Source organism: Engraulis encrasicolus, chromosome 21 (genome assembly GCF_034702125.1).
Source record: "Engraulis encrasicolus isolate BLACKSEA-1 chromosome 21, IST_EnEncr_1.0, whole genome shotgun sequence".
NCBI classification, from domain to species: Eukaryota; Metazoa; Chordata; class Actinopteri; order Clupeiformes; family Engraulidae; genus Engraulis; species Engraulis encrasicolus.
Window position 1 is genome coordinate 46601350 of NC_085877.1, and position 15000 is coordinate 46616349.

General features: G+C 43.3%; 1 protein-coding gene across 1 annotated transcript in view; it reads left to right on the top strand.

Annotated features, from left to right (window-relative positions):
* The window catches only part of LOC134437447 (phospholipid-transporting ATPase ABCA1-like), a 633180-nt gene that overhangs the window by 283279 nt on the left and 334901 nt on the right, over positions 1-15000 (top strand). Inside the window, exons 20-21 of the mRNA XM_063186937.1 lie at positions 2075-2214; positions 11051-11188. Of these exons, the coding sequence (XP_063043007.1) occupies positions 2075-2214; positions 11051-11188 (278 nt within the window). The remainder of the gene's footprint in view (positions 1-2074; positions 2215-11050; positions 11189-15000) is intronic.

Here is a 15000-nt window from a genome sequence, read left to right on the forward strand (position 1 = left end):
AGTATAAGAAGACAAGGTGTTGAGCTCGCTTCCTGATCCTTCTATGTTTTAAAAAGTGACCAGATGCACCAAAAAGTCACTAAAGTCGCTAGATTATGTTTCTAAGTCGCCAAGGACGTCAAAAAGTCGCTTAATTGGCAACACTGTTTCTGCCCTGTATCTTTCTTGTACCCAGTTGGACAGTGGAGGAGCATATCTATCTCTAGGGTCTTAATTCTCAGTGTCAGTGTCCCTGCCCAGCGTGACAGTGGAAGAACACATATATTTCTATGGTTGTAATTCTATTAATATACTCTTCCTGCGTCTCCTACGCTCTTTTGACAGTGGAAGACCACATGCATTTTTATGTTGCGAATTCTGTTCTTCTGCCTTGTGTAACTTAAAGGCTTTTAGTCCTGTACCTAGTTTGACAGTGGAAAGCACATCTATTTCTATGGTTCCAATTATATACAGTATATAGTTCTATTGCTATACTGCTAATTCTATTCCTCTGTTCTATGTCTAGTTTGACAGTGGAAGAGCACATCTATTTCTATGTTGCTTATTCTATTCTTCTGTCCTGTGCATCTATCCTGTGCCTAGTTTGACGGTTGAAGAACATATCTATTTCTATCTGTTCATGTGACTTCCTACCTGTGCTGGGCAGGTGTATATCATCAGGAATTGCTGTTTGAGCAGTACCCTGAAGAAGGCTTGCGCCGAAACGCGTGGGTCTCTGCTCCCATGTTTTAAAACTTATTAGCCATGTTCTTATTAGCCAGGCTTTTTAATATTTTTCCACAAGAAGAGTGCCTTGGACTCCCTTTTTTTGACAAGATATTGTTTTTTTTCCCCAACACCAAAGAGCACCTTCAAGATTTTTTCTGAACAATTCCCTGAGCACTTCGGATTTTCTCTTCACTTGATATCTATTTCTATGTCGCTAATTCTATTCCTCTGTTCTATGTCTAGTTTGACAGTGGAAGAGCACATAGGCTATATTTCTATGGCGCTAATTCTATTTCTCTGTTCTATGTCTAGTTTGAAGGTTGAGGAGAACATAGGCTATATTTCTATGGCGCTAATTCTATTCCTCTGTTCTATGTCTAGTTTGACGGTTGAAGACCACATTTATTTCTACGCCGTTAATTCTGTTCCTCTGTCCTGCACCTGGTTTGACGATTGAAGATCACATCTATGGCTATGTTGCTAATTGTATTGCTGATTCTATTCCTCTGTTCTATGCCTAGTTTGAATGTTGAGGAGTACATAGGCTATATTTCTATGGCGCTAATTCTATTCCTCTGTTCTATGTCTAGTTTGACGGGTGAGGAGCACATAGGCTATATTTCTATGGCGCTAATTCTATTCCTCTGTTCTATGTCTAGTTTGACGGTTGAAGATCACATCTATTGCTATGTTGCTAATTGAATTGCTAATTCTATTCCTCTGTTCTATGTCTAGTTTGACGGTTGAGGAGCACATAGGCTATATTTCTATGGCGCTAATTCTATTCCTCTGTTCTATGTCTAGTTTGACGGTTGAGGAGCACATAGGCTATATTTCTATGGCGCTAATTCTATTCCTCTGCTCTATGTCTAGTTTGACGGTGGAGGAGCACATAGGCTATATTGCTATGGCGCTAATTCTATTCCTCTGTTCTATGTCTAGTTTGACGGTTGAGGAGCACATAGGCTATGGCTATGTTGCTAATTGAATTGCTAATTCTATTCCTCTGCTCTGTGTCTAGTTTGACGGTTGAGGAGCACATAGGCTATATTTCTATGGCACTAATTCTATTCCTCTGTTCTATGTCTAGTTTGAAGGTTGAGGAGCACATAGGCTATATTTCTATGGCGCTAATTCTATTCCTCTGCTCTATGTCTAGTTTGACGGTTGAGGAGCACATAGGCTATATTTCTATGGCGCTAATTCTATTCCTCTGTTCTATGTCTAGTTTGACGGTTGAGGAGCACATAGGCTATATTTCTATGGCACTAATTCTATTCCTCTGTTCTATGTCTAGTTTGAAGGTTGAGGAGCACATAGGCTATATTTCTATGGCGCTAATTCTATTCCTCTGTTCTATGTCTAGTTTGACGGTTGAGGAGCACATCTATTTCTACGCTCGTCTGAAGGGCCGCAGCAAGAAGGAGGTGGACATGGAGCTCGACCAGATGATTCAGGACGTAGGTCTGCCACACAAGAGGAAGGAGCTGGCCAAAAACCTGTCCGGTGAGATGACTTGTAGCACGCGTGTGTGTGTGTGTGTGTGTGTTTGTATGTGTATGTGTGTGTGTGTGTGTGTGTGTGTGTGTGTGTGTGTGTGTGTGTGTGTGTGTGAGTGTGTGTGTGTGTGTGTGTGTGTGTGTGTGTGTGTGTGTCTATGTTTGTACGTGTGTGTGTGTGTGTGTGTGTGTGTGTGTGTGTGTGTGTGTGTGTGTGTGTGTGTGTGTGTGTGTGTGTGTGTGTGTGTGTGTGTATTTTGTTGATATACTATATAGGATCTGGTAAAATCAATGTAGCTCTTTTATTCTTTTGTCACCTCATTACTATATGGAAATGTTGCTTAAGTAAGTTTGTCATATTGGTAAACTGGCGACATTTAGCATAATCATTTTGCCAGATTTATGAAAGCGAAAGTGAAAGCCCATTGGGAAACTCCAACTCCCATTGTCATTGTGACACAGCACTCCACAGCACACAAGTGAACACTGCACACTGCACACAACAAAATTGCTCTCATACCTCAGGTACCTCAGTCATGGAGGAGGATGGGGGAGAGCACTGGTTGATTACTCCCCCCACCAACCTGGCGGGTCGGGAGTCGAACCGTCAACCTCTGGGATGCAAGTCTGACGCCCTAACCGCTCACCCATGACTGCCCAGTATTTATTTGCATGTATGCACAACTTACAGTATGTTGCAGACGTATTTTTGTCATTTTGGTGAACTCGCGACATCTAACATCACGGTTTTGCAAGAGTTTTGCACAGCTTGTGTGTAGATGCCATAGCTAAATGATGCTGAAACTATCCAGTTTTTTTATGCTAAGGACCGAAACCAGAGATTCTGTAAGTATATAGAGACATGCCAACATAATAGGTTTCTATGGGCACCTAACGTGACCAGGTTCCTGTCTGCCTAAAGGGGCGTGTCATAATGGTCCTAGCATTGAATAGAACAGTCCTTAGGTCTGCCTAGGTCTGCCTAAAGGGGGATTTTTCCCCCTCCCGCTTGCAATAATAGAACCCGGAAACAATGGGCCAATGGAACCTCTCTCTCTCTACTCTCTCTGCCGAAACCCCAACTAATGTCATTGCTAATTGCGCAGCCAAATTATATCTCCCATTAGTTCATTCATTTTGAAATGGTGCGTTCTGTGCCTAATAGCAAGCCTCTGCTAGTTTTTGTCAGACCAGTACACACACAAACACACACAGACACTAACACACACACAAACATACAGACACGCACACACACGTACACACACGCGTGTGCACACACTGACACAAACACACACACAAACACACACACACATACACACACACATGTATGCACATACACACGCACACACACACACATGCTTGCACATACACACGCACAGACACGCACAAACACGCACAAACACACACACACACACACACACACACACACACACACACACACACACACACACACACACACACAAACACACACACACATACACGCACAGAGCAGTCATGATGAATTTATGCTGTTGACATCAGTCCACACCTGCATACCATTAGCGTGCTACATGGCTGTGTGAATGTGGTTCTTAATGGCTGAATAGCATGACAGAGGGGGAAGCACCCTAATGCACACATTCACATCGACATACACTACAGTTTTTCTTGATTGCTTTGACACAGTTGTCACTCCAAAAAGCACATTTTCATACCAGTTCACGCAATGGGCTAACTAGTTAAACCGATTCTCCAAACACAACATCTTTGTTTGCAAAAGGCTACTACGTTTCCAAAATATTTAACATATGCAATAAAAGCAAACTCTGTCTTCAGTCCAATACACAATGCATAGCAGTGTATGAACACTCCCAGTCAGTCATTTCACAATGGTCGTAAAAATCCAAAACACGGCTATCATGTTGACACAATTTGCCGTTATTTAACACTGCTGTCAATTATATTCAAGCCAGTTCCATTGTTGTTTCTTTTACTTAGCCACTGACTCTGCTTGATCAGGATCTACTGACTGAGAGATAGCATGCCCTGTAAATGCTTTGCATAAAGATTTGAGTTGTGTGTCTTTTCATATGTAAAATTGTCAGTAGGCTAGGTAGTGGGTCCGTGTAACAATAATGTCTTAAGGCAAAGAACTGGATTGAGAATCAGAATACTTTGATGTAGTTTTTGTTTGTTTGTTTGTTTTCCTTTTTTTTTTTTTACTGTAATCAAAAATTTACTAATGGCTGATAACGGTATTACAGAAAATATGTGTAAAGTAAAACATGATGTTGCAGTACAAGAATGCACTTACAGTAAATTTGCTAAAGAACTCCATGCCAAGAACAAACAAGAAGAGTCTGTGTATGAAGACTGATTGCTAGATTAAGATTTTTGAGAAGGAGTGTCAAATAGGAGCTCTGGTGTGTTCACACAACTGACAGTAATTTCTAAAAGTCAGGAGTAGATTTTTCTGTATGGTTATTAGAGCTTAAACAATGAAATGTGCACTACTTAAATGGCACATAGGTTAACTGTTTAGCAAAAACTGTGTTATATGAATGGGAAATATGTCAAGTCAACAAGAATGTGTTAACACATATGCACAACGTGTCTTTTGCTTTGTTGAAATAGTGATCATGACGACTTTGTGTGAGTCAGTTTAAAAAATCGTGTTAAAGCGATCAGGAAAAACTGTAATACACACAAACACACAAACGCACACATGCACACACGCACATCAACATACACTGTCCTTTTCACCTTGTATACCTCAGACTTTAGTTACAACACAGAGTTATGCTACATGCAGAAGTTCTCTGACGACACTGCAATTGTAGGTTGTATAAAGGAGGGGCAGGAGGGGGAGTACAGGAGTCTGGTGGAAGGCTTTGTGCATTGGTGCAAAATCAACCACCTTCAACTCAACACCACAAAGACCAAGGAGATGGTGGTGGATTTTCGGAGGTCCAAGCCAGCTCTGGAACCTGTCGCCATTGATGGTGTTGAGGTGGAGATTGTAAGCACATATAAGTATCTGGGGGTATATCTGGATAACTGGTCTGCCAATACAGATGCAGTATACAAAAAAGGACAGAGTCGGCTATACTTCCTCGGGAAACTACGATCTTTCAATATGTGCAACACACTCCTCACTATGTTCTATCAGTCTGCGGTTGCCAGTGTACTTTTTTATGCAGTGGTCTGCTGGGGTGGAAGCATAAGGAAGAGATTGAGTCCTATGAGACCAGTTAGCCGCCAGCTGGTCTCATAGGACTTAATGTTAACTGCTAGCATGGAGGTAAAATTTGCACTGCCATAATCAGAGAACGGTTGAAAGTACAGGAGAAAGGTAAAACCCTATTATTTTACTCATGGAGAGCTGTAATATGAGCTTATTTCCAAAAATGGGACAGCATCACTTTAAATAAGTTTGTCATTTTGGTAAACTGGCGACATTTAGCATAATAATCTATGCGTTTACATGAGACACTTAAGTCCGATTTAACTCATTTTAAATCTGATTAAAACTTAATTCCACTCTAAAAATATAATGTAAACACTTACCGAACAGGATTTAAGTTTATTCCGATTTAAACTTAAGTCCGATTAAAGTGGGTGGTTTATTCCTCTTTTAAATCCGATTAAACACGTTCCTCTGTCATGTAACCTTTTATTCGGAATTACAATAAATCCAGTCGTTCCATGCATGCTCGTTGACCAAATGATGGCGCCAAGAGACTGTGCTCTTTGACAGTGAGAAAAACATGGCGGCACTTCCTGTTGATTTTCACATGAAAGTTTTGCTTAATTTAAAGTCCCTAAGCGACTATAAATGTTGTGGCTTCCATATATTGATGTAAAAGTGCCCCACGAAGTAATGAAGCACAACAAAGTTACTCCACATTACCATTTGACCACTCGTTTTTCTATGCTAACAGGGTAGCTAATGTAGCATTGTAAATGATCCAGGGAGAAAGGGGGAATGTTGTGATTTCAGTCCGCCTGAGGCAACGATTTTCGTGGGGAAGATGACCTACATCTCGGTGGCATTGGACCACGCCCCCGTGCCTTATTTGGCTCGCTCAGCACGTGCGTCCTCAGTCCAATCGCAATGCTTTATTTTCCCCAGACGTTTAATCGCATTTAAGTGAAAGTGCCATGTATACACATCGCAAAATAACTCTTAATCCGATCTATTTAAATCGCATTTATTAAATCGGACTTAAAAACATCATGTACACGTAGCCAATTTTGCAAGATTTATGCACAACTTACAGTATGTTGCATACGTACGTTTTTTTGTCATTTTTAGTGAACTTGTGACATTTAACATCACGGTTTTGCACAGCTTGTGTGTAGATGCCATAGCTAAATGATGCTGAAACTATCTAGTTTTTTATGCTAAGGACCGAAACCAGAGATTCTTTAAGTATATAGAGATATTCCGACATAATAGGTTGCTATGGGCACCTAACGTGACCAGGTTCCGATCTGCCTAAAGGGGCGTGTCATAATACTCCTAGCATTGAAAAGAATAGTCCTTAGGTCTGCCTAGGTCTGCCTAGCAATAATAGAACCCGGAAACAATGGGCCAATGGAACCTCTCTCTCTCTACTCTCTCTGCCTAAACCCCAACTAATGTCATTGCTAATTGCGCAGCCAAATTATGTTTCCCATTAGCTTATTCATATTGAAATGGTCCGTTCTGTGCCTCATAGCAAGCCTCTGCTATTTTTGTCAGACCAGTACATACACAAACACATACAAACACACAGACACACATACAGACACGCAAACACACATACACACACGCGTGTGCACACACTGACACACACACACACAAACACACACACATATGCATGCACATACACACGCACACACACACACACATGCTTGCACATACACATACACATACACACACAAACACACACACGCACACACACACACACACGCACAGAGCACTCATGATGAATTGATGCTGTTGACATCAGTCCACACCTGCATACCATTAGCGTGCTACATGGCTACACGAGTTTGATTCTTAATGGCTGAATAGCATGACAGAGGGGGAAGCACCCTAACGCACACACACACATCAACATACACCAACACACACACGCACACATAAACACACAAATGCACACATGCAAGCACGCACTCGCACGCACACACGCACGCACACACGCACGTACGCACGTACGCACGCACGCACTCACACACACACACACACACACACACACACACACACACACACACACACACACACACACACACACACACACACACACACACACACACACACACACACACGCACACAAGTACCTACACACAACCCTCCATCACTCCATCACCACATGCTTTATCACATTATAAAGTGATTCACAAACGTTTTTAAAATTGCATACCCCTTGAGGAATTTCCTCTAGAGCACTGTTTCCCAACCTGGGGTACGTGTACCACTAGGGGTACGCGAGCAAACTGCAGGAGGTACTTGGAAACGAAATGTAATTTTATCATATACATGTAGCTCAGTTACATTGGGATAGAGAAACTTGACGGGGTACTCATGGCACAACGAAAAGGCTTGGGGGTACACAAGACAAAAAAGGTTGGGAAACACTGCTCTAGAGCCATGTTGATTGTCCACTGGCTGCCTTGAATGAGTGACTCGCTGAGCGATCACACCGTCGACGTTGAACGCGTGGAAAGTGGCGGAAGTAATTGACTTTGTATGGAAGAGTGTATGGAACAGGCGGCAGAAGCGACAGAAGAGTTTCTTGCACAGAGGACGTCAAAAGCGTTAAAATCGAAGTTGAACTTCAGCTAAGAATATGTAATGGTTTGGGAATCATATGCCAGCTGCAACATCATAGTATCCATATTATATTATATACTGTATTATATATTATATTATATCATGACCATGTAACCTTTATATGTATCTTTTTGCGTTACTCACAACTCAAATTTCGTATGCCATAATATGTGAAATTAATCAAATAAACACATTTTATTCAACACAGTGTCTGAGGACACACACACACACACACACGGACGCACACACACGCGTGACGCGTGCACGCACGCACGAACACACACACACACACACACACACACACACGCACGCACGCACGCACGCACGCACGCACGCACGCACGCACGCACGCACGCACGCACGCACGCACGCACGCACACACACACACACACACAACCACACACAGACACACAGACACACAGACACACACACACACACACACACACACACACACACACACACACACACACACACACACACACACACACACACACACATACACAGCACACGTCCTCATTGCTTGCCTCAAGGCTGCTTTTACATTGCATAACCTGCTACTTAGCAGATGTTCATGCCCGCCCAGAGCGTGTGTCCATGATTCATTTTTTATTGTTTTTTAGCGCCCCCAAAGACCTTATTAGTTATTTAGAGATGAGCACTTTCACCTCTCTGACTTGTGCCCAGAGGAACCTGCAATGAGCTAACTAACTGCTGGGACTGTACTCCCCTGAAGCAACATGGATTTTCAATTCTTGCTTAGAGGAAAAACAAACATTCTTTTAGAATCAATTGGGCTATAAAAAAAAAAAGCTAAAATATACAGTATTCTACTCCATATTCCGGCGATAAACCTCCTAAATCAAAACTTCCTGTTAGTAACTATGGCAGGTATTATGTAAGAGGCATTGTTATTTAGTTTTTCCAGCAGGGCAGAAGATTTAAACCTGTACTGCCTAGCATTCTGCTAATGTACTGTATATGTATGGATTTGGCCTCATACATTCAGCTAGTTTAAAGTTATATAATAATCTAGCGCAAAAAAAAAGAAAAAAAAATACTCATATGAGTTGTTTTTAGGACTAGTGTCTAGAACTATACATGAATAAAATCATAGCAAAAGAAAAGGCTATGCAGGCCTGTGTGCGTGCGTATGTTTGTTTGTGTGTACGTGCTTGTGCATGGGTGTGTGTTTGTGTGTGTGGGGCGATGTCAGTTTGTGTATAATTACATATCTGTATACAGAAGCTGTGATGTAGCCTCACTGCTATCTGTTAAAGCATGGCTATCAATTTAAACATGGCATGGAACATTTGCAGGTGTGTGTGTGTAGATCTGTATACAGCTAGTGAGGCAGCATCTCAGCAGCTGCTGTGTGGTGTTTCTGGGGTGAGATCTCAGACAAATGGAAGCAGTCACATACAAGCTTGTCCCGTGGGATTTGGCTAAACACCCTCTGATTCCCCTAATTTTACTGTGGTGCGCACGCACACACACACACACACACACACACACACACACACACACACACACACACACACACACACACACACACACACACACACACACACACACACACACACACACACACACACACACATTTCGCTAAACACCCTCTGATTCCCCTAATTCCACTGTGGTGCTTCTCCTCATCTCCTCCATCTGCACACCTGGGCACAACCACCCAGGCCTGGGCTGGGGGAGCAATAGGGCCCGGGCACTTTTGGGCTTAAAGTGATACTCTCCCATTTTTGGAATTAAGCATATTTTTACACCTCTCTTTGAGTTAAATGAGTGAGTGTTACCTTTCTCCTGTACTTTCAACCGTTCTCTGAGTATGGCAGTGCAAATTTTACCTCTAAGCTAGCAGTTAACATTGAGTCCTATGAGACCAGTTAGCCGCCAGCTGGTCTCATAGGATTCAATGCTAATTGCTAGCTTGGAGGTAAAATTTGCTCCGTCTTACTCAGAGAACGAATAAAAGTACAGGAGAAAGGTAACACTCAATCATTTAACTGAAGGAGAGTCGTAAAATAAGCTTATTTCAAAAAATGGGACAGTATCACTTTAAAGGGGCCCCTCGTAATTAGCAGTGCAGAACTGACCTACCTGTGGGCCCGCCCTGCAACCTTGTGGCCCCCTTTTTTTGTGAAAGCCCATTGGGAAACTCCAACTCCCATTGTCATTGTGACACAGCACTCCACAGCACACAAGTGAACACTGCACACTGCACACAACGAAATTGCATTTATGCCTCACCCGTGCAAGGGGGCAACCCTCAGTGGCGCCCCATGGGGAGCAGTGCGGTGGGACGGTACCATGCTCAGGGTACCTCAGTCATGGAGGAGGATGGGGGAGAGCACTGGTTGATTACTCCCCCCACCAACCTGGCGGGTCGGGAGTCGAGACGGAAACCTCTGGGATGCAAGTCTGACGCCCTAACCGCTCACCCATGACTGCCCAGCGGTTAAGACATCAACCTAGTTGCCCAACACTTGCGGGTTCAACACCTGACCCGCCAGGTGGTGGGGGTAGTAATTAACCAGTGCTCTCCCCCATCCCCCTCCATGACTGAGGTACCCTGAGCATGGTACCATCCCACCGCACTGCTCCCTTTCGGGTGCCATTGGGGGCTGCCTCCTTGCACGGGTGAGGCATAAAATGCCATTTCGTTGTGTGCAGTGTGCAGTGAATACTTGTGTGCTGTGGAGTGCTGTGTCACAATGACTATATCGGCCTTTTCCAAATATCCAAAGTTCCAAACTAAAGGCCTTGGATGGCGTGGGTTCAGTTTCAAAGTTTACGCACAAAAACAGGTTTCCAATAAAAGCGTTCTTATTTATTCCAACGAAGTTCCAACAAAAGTTTTCCATTTCCAATATCCAAATTCTTGCATGTGTTAAATGGTCAAATCTTTTTATCGCACTAAACCATGCCACGCCGCCCGACATTGATTTCTAAGACCAAATTAGAATGGCGGGCTTTCACTTTCACTTTCACTTTCACTTAAACTTTCCTTGCCTCTCCTTCCCCTCCTCTGTCACTGCAGGCGGGATGCAAAGGAAGTTGTCGGTTGCCATAGCGTTTGTGGGCGGCTCCAACATCGTGATTCTGGATGAGCCGACGGCTGGTGTGGACCCCTATGCACGCAGAGGGATATGGGAACTGCTGCTCAAGTACAAACAAGGTAACCTGTGTGTGCATGTGTGTTTGTGTGTGTGCGTGCGTGCGTGTGTGTGTATGTTGTACACACCTAACTACCATTGAGAAGGCTTGATGTCCCCGCTAAGGGCGGAAAATCCTCTTCATGGTACTTTGTGGGGCCCAACTTGTGAGCCCCATGAATCTAGCAGTGTTTCTCTTATGTTGTTATTGGTAAAAGTATATATAAAAAAAAAATTCCTCACTGACAGGCTAAGCTTAGGGTTTGTTTTGGTCTGGGCACAGTTCTTTAGCTATTGTCAGGGTTAGTATGAATGGAAGTCAATGGGAGGGCCCCATAAAGATATATTGAGGATGTGTGTGAGTGTGTGTGTGTGCCTGTGTGCGTCCGTGTGTTTGTGCATTCACTACCATGTGTCCACATCTGTGTACGTGTGTCTGGAGCTTAGTTGTTTTGGGATTCGGGTTTGACTTAATCAGCCTGTCAGTACAGAGAAAAGAGTGAGAGAGAAGACTTAGAGAGAAGAGAGAGAGAAATATGTCTGTGCTTCTGCTTCTTTTTCAAAGGAACAAAACACTGTCTGCAACTAATTTATTACTTTTGAGAAGTTTCTCTTAGTCATCAAGGACTGTAATGGTCAGAATGTCTGTCTCGCACACAAACAGTGTCCAAAAACACCACCATTTCCCAAGTCAATTTATTTCTACAAAAAACTGTATAAATGTCTCGCAAAAACATCTTCGCTCACAACATGACAAGCTACTGAAAGTCCATCCGTTTTATTTTTTTTCTGTCTTTCTGTGTTTGTTTGCCTCGGTCGCCATGTCGACAAGATTTTAGGTTTTCTCAGGGTTGTCTCCGGGATGCTTCTTTCTCATCAAAGAAACAGCAGTGACAAGCTTAATGATGTTTTCCACCAGTCACTCCAAATGAGATGGGGAGAGAGAGAGAGAGAGAGAGAGAGAGAGAGAGAGAGAGAGAGAGAGAGAGAGAGAGAGAGAGAGAGAGAGTGAGAGAGAGAGACAGAGAGCGAGAGAGAGAGAGAGAGAGAGAGAGAGCAAGCGGGAGAAAATAATAGAGTGGAGAGTTGGAAAGTGACAGAGAGAGAGAGAGAGAGAGACAGAGAGAGAGAGAGAGAGAGAGAGAGAGAGAGAGAGAGAGAGAGAGAGAGAGAGAGAGAGAGAGAGAGAGGCGAGAGAGAGAGAGAGAGAGAGAGAGAGAGAGAGAGAGAGAGAGCGAGAGAGAGAAAACGGGAGAAAATAATTGAGTGGAGAGTTAGAAAGTGACAGAAAGAGAGAGAGAGAGAGAGAGAGAGAGAGAGTGAGAGCCAGAGACAGCGAGTGAGAGAGAGAGACAGAGAGAGAGTGAGAGCAATAGAGAGAGAGATCGAGAGAGAGAGAGAGAGAGTCAGAGACAGAGAGTGAGAGAGAGAGAGAGGGAAAGAGAGAGAGAGAGAGAGAGAGAGAACAACAACCATTTAGCACTCTGGATAATCTGACTGGAACTGTTCAAGCTTGTCATGCTTTGGCGAAAACAATTGATCTGTTTGCCTGATGGCTGATGTAGTAGCGAAGCAATACACAACTTGAGTATAATAATAAACACATCTTCCTGTACGTACACACACACACACACACACACACACACACACACACACTCAGAAATAAAGGTACAGAACTCGTCGCTGTGGCAGTACCCTCAAGGGGAACACCATTGCGTCGCTTGATTGGTACCCCAAAAAAGAGGTGCGTTTAGTTTCTTGCAATGTCGACCAATGTGCATCTGTCACCTCTTTTTTGAGGTACCACCCAGAGCCGTCTAATAAGAGTTGCGCAAACCGGGGACCAGGAAGTCGGTTGGTGATGTGATTCGCGTAGATTAAAATGTTTCTTAACAGTAAACTTCTGTTCGTTGGAAACTAACACAGAACCATCACATACCAAACAAAGATTAATTACAAACAAATTACATTACCTTTGCCACATTTTCTGTGTTCTACGGCCATCTCCTAGAACTAAGTAACTTCTAATAGAACTAAAGTCAATGGGGATTTCCATGTTAACGCTCCGTGAGGCTCCATGAGAGCCGCCATTGCTGTGGAAAGATTGGTCCACAGAGGTCTATGGGAGTGACGTGACTCTGTTATTAGATGACTCTGGTACCACCCAAGCGACGCAACGGTACTCCCCTTGAGGGTACTGCCACAGCGACGAGTTGTGTACCTTTATATCTGAGACACACACACACACACACACACACACACACACACACACACACACACACACACACACACACACACAAAGAGCCTGCTGCGATATCTCATTCATTGCACCCATTCAGATGCTAATCTTTAGCAATGATTTTATGGTAAATTTGGAATGAGTTCCTGGTCGCTTTAGGTGATAAGTAAACAGATTTTAGATAAAGAATCTTTGAGAATGGGTTGGATTCCCAAATGAGACAACTGCTTTTAAGTGAAAAGTCTATAAATAGCATTATTTTGAATAGACAGATTCATCCTGGGAGAGACTCCATCAAATGTCTGTCTCGTCAAAATGTTCAGTGATAAGAATCAGATGTCTAAAATAAAGGTCTGATCTACAAAAGAAAAACAAAACTATGATCCAGGAGGGTTTTTCTCATTCAAATAGTTTACTTCGAAGTAACTGCACTTGTTCTTGGGGTGTGAAAACCTCAATTTCAATTTCAAGTGTTAATTTTATCTACACAGACCTTCTCTTAGCTACTACTAGCTTTTGAGTAATGGGGGAAACAGTGAAGCGGTTTTCACCAACGGAAAGGACATTGTAGTGTGCACTGTGTAAGGGTTAACGTTCGGCGAGAAGGTCGCTACCGTGGAATAGCAGCACGACAGAGAGAATCTTTAGACCCCGACGCGGAGCGGAGGGGTCTTGTTCTCTCTGAAGTGCTGCTATTCCACAAAGCGACCGACTCGCCGAAAGTTAACCCGCTTATTATATGGATAAAGCACAAGCAGGTAATTGGAGTGCTTCTGGGTCTTCACCTTTTTTCCTTGGTGCTCATCAGTGTAGGGGCTCTCAAACTTGGTCCAGGAAGACAGATGCTGAGGCACTCAAGGTTGCAATTTTTTTACTTTTTATTTGGCTACAATGCCTACGCGTTTCGGCCCTTATGGCCTTCTTCAGGGCGTATCATATCGTATTATATGGATATACTTAAATGATTCACACATGGCGGGGACATTTCTTTAGGCCTATTTAATGTTAAGATTGTTGCTGCGCAAAACAAAACAGTGCCGTTGTGGAACACCGCTAGGCAACAGCTAGGTAGCCAGGACAACAGGTGTTGTCTATCACAGCAGCTGATTAGAGTCTTGTTGAAAAGTCGCTTTAGCAGTGAAAAGTCTTGTTGCCATTGACAGCGGTCTGTTATAGACCAACCCGTCCGTTATCGAAAAATAACAGACGTGCGAACGTTGGGGAGCCCCGTTGAAATGAATGGAGCATTCGACCGATGACGTCACACCATATAATAAAAATAGATAATACATTTGTGTGTTGGCTGTATAGTATTGTTTCCCCTCAAACTCATTCACCTTGATTGAAGACCATCCTGTGGCGTTGTTGTTGCGTGCACACCTCTGCGTGCGTGCATGCGTGCGTGCATGCATGTGCGCATATACAGTATGCATGCATGTGTGTGTGAGTGCATAGTAGGTTGCGTGTGTAGGTTTGCGCATGTCCTTGCGTGTGTATATGTGTGCATGTATGTATTTGTGTTTGCAAGGATGTTTGCATGAGTAGGTAGTAAAAGTAAAAAAAAAAAGCTGTAGAGGGGACGCGGAATACCATCTT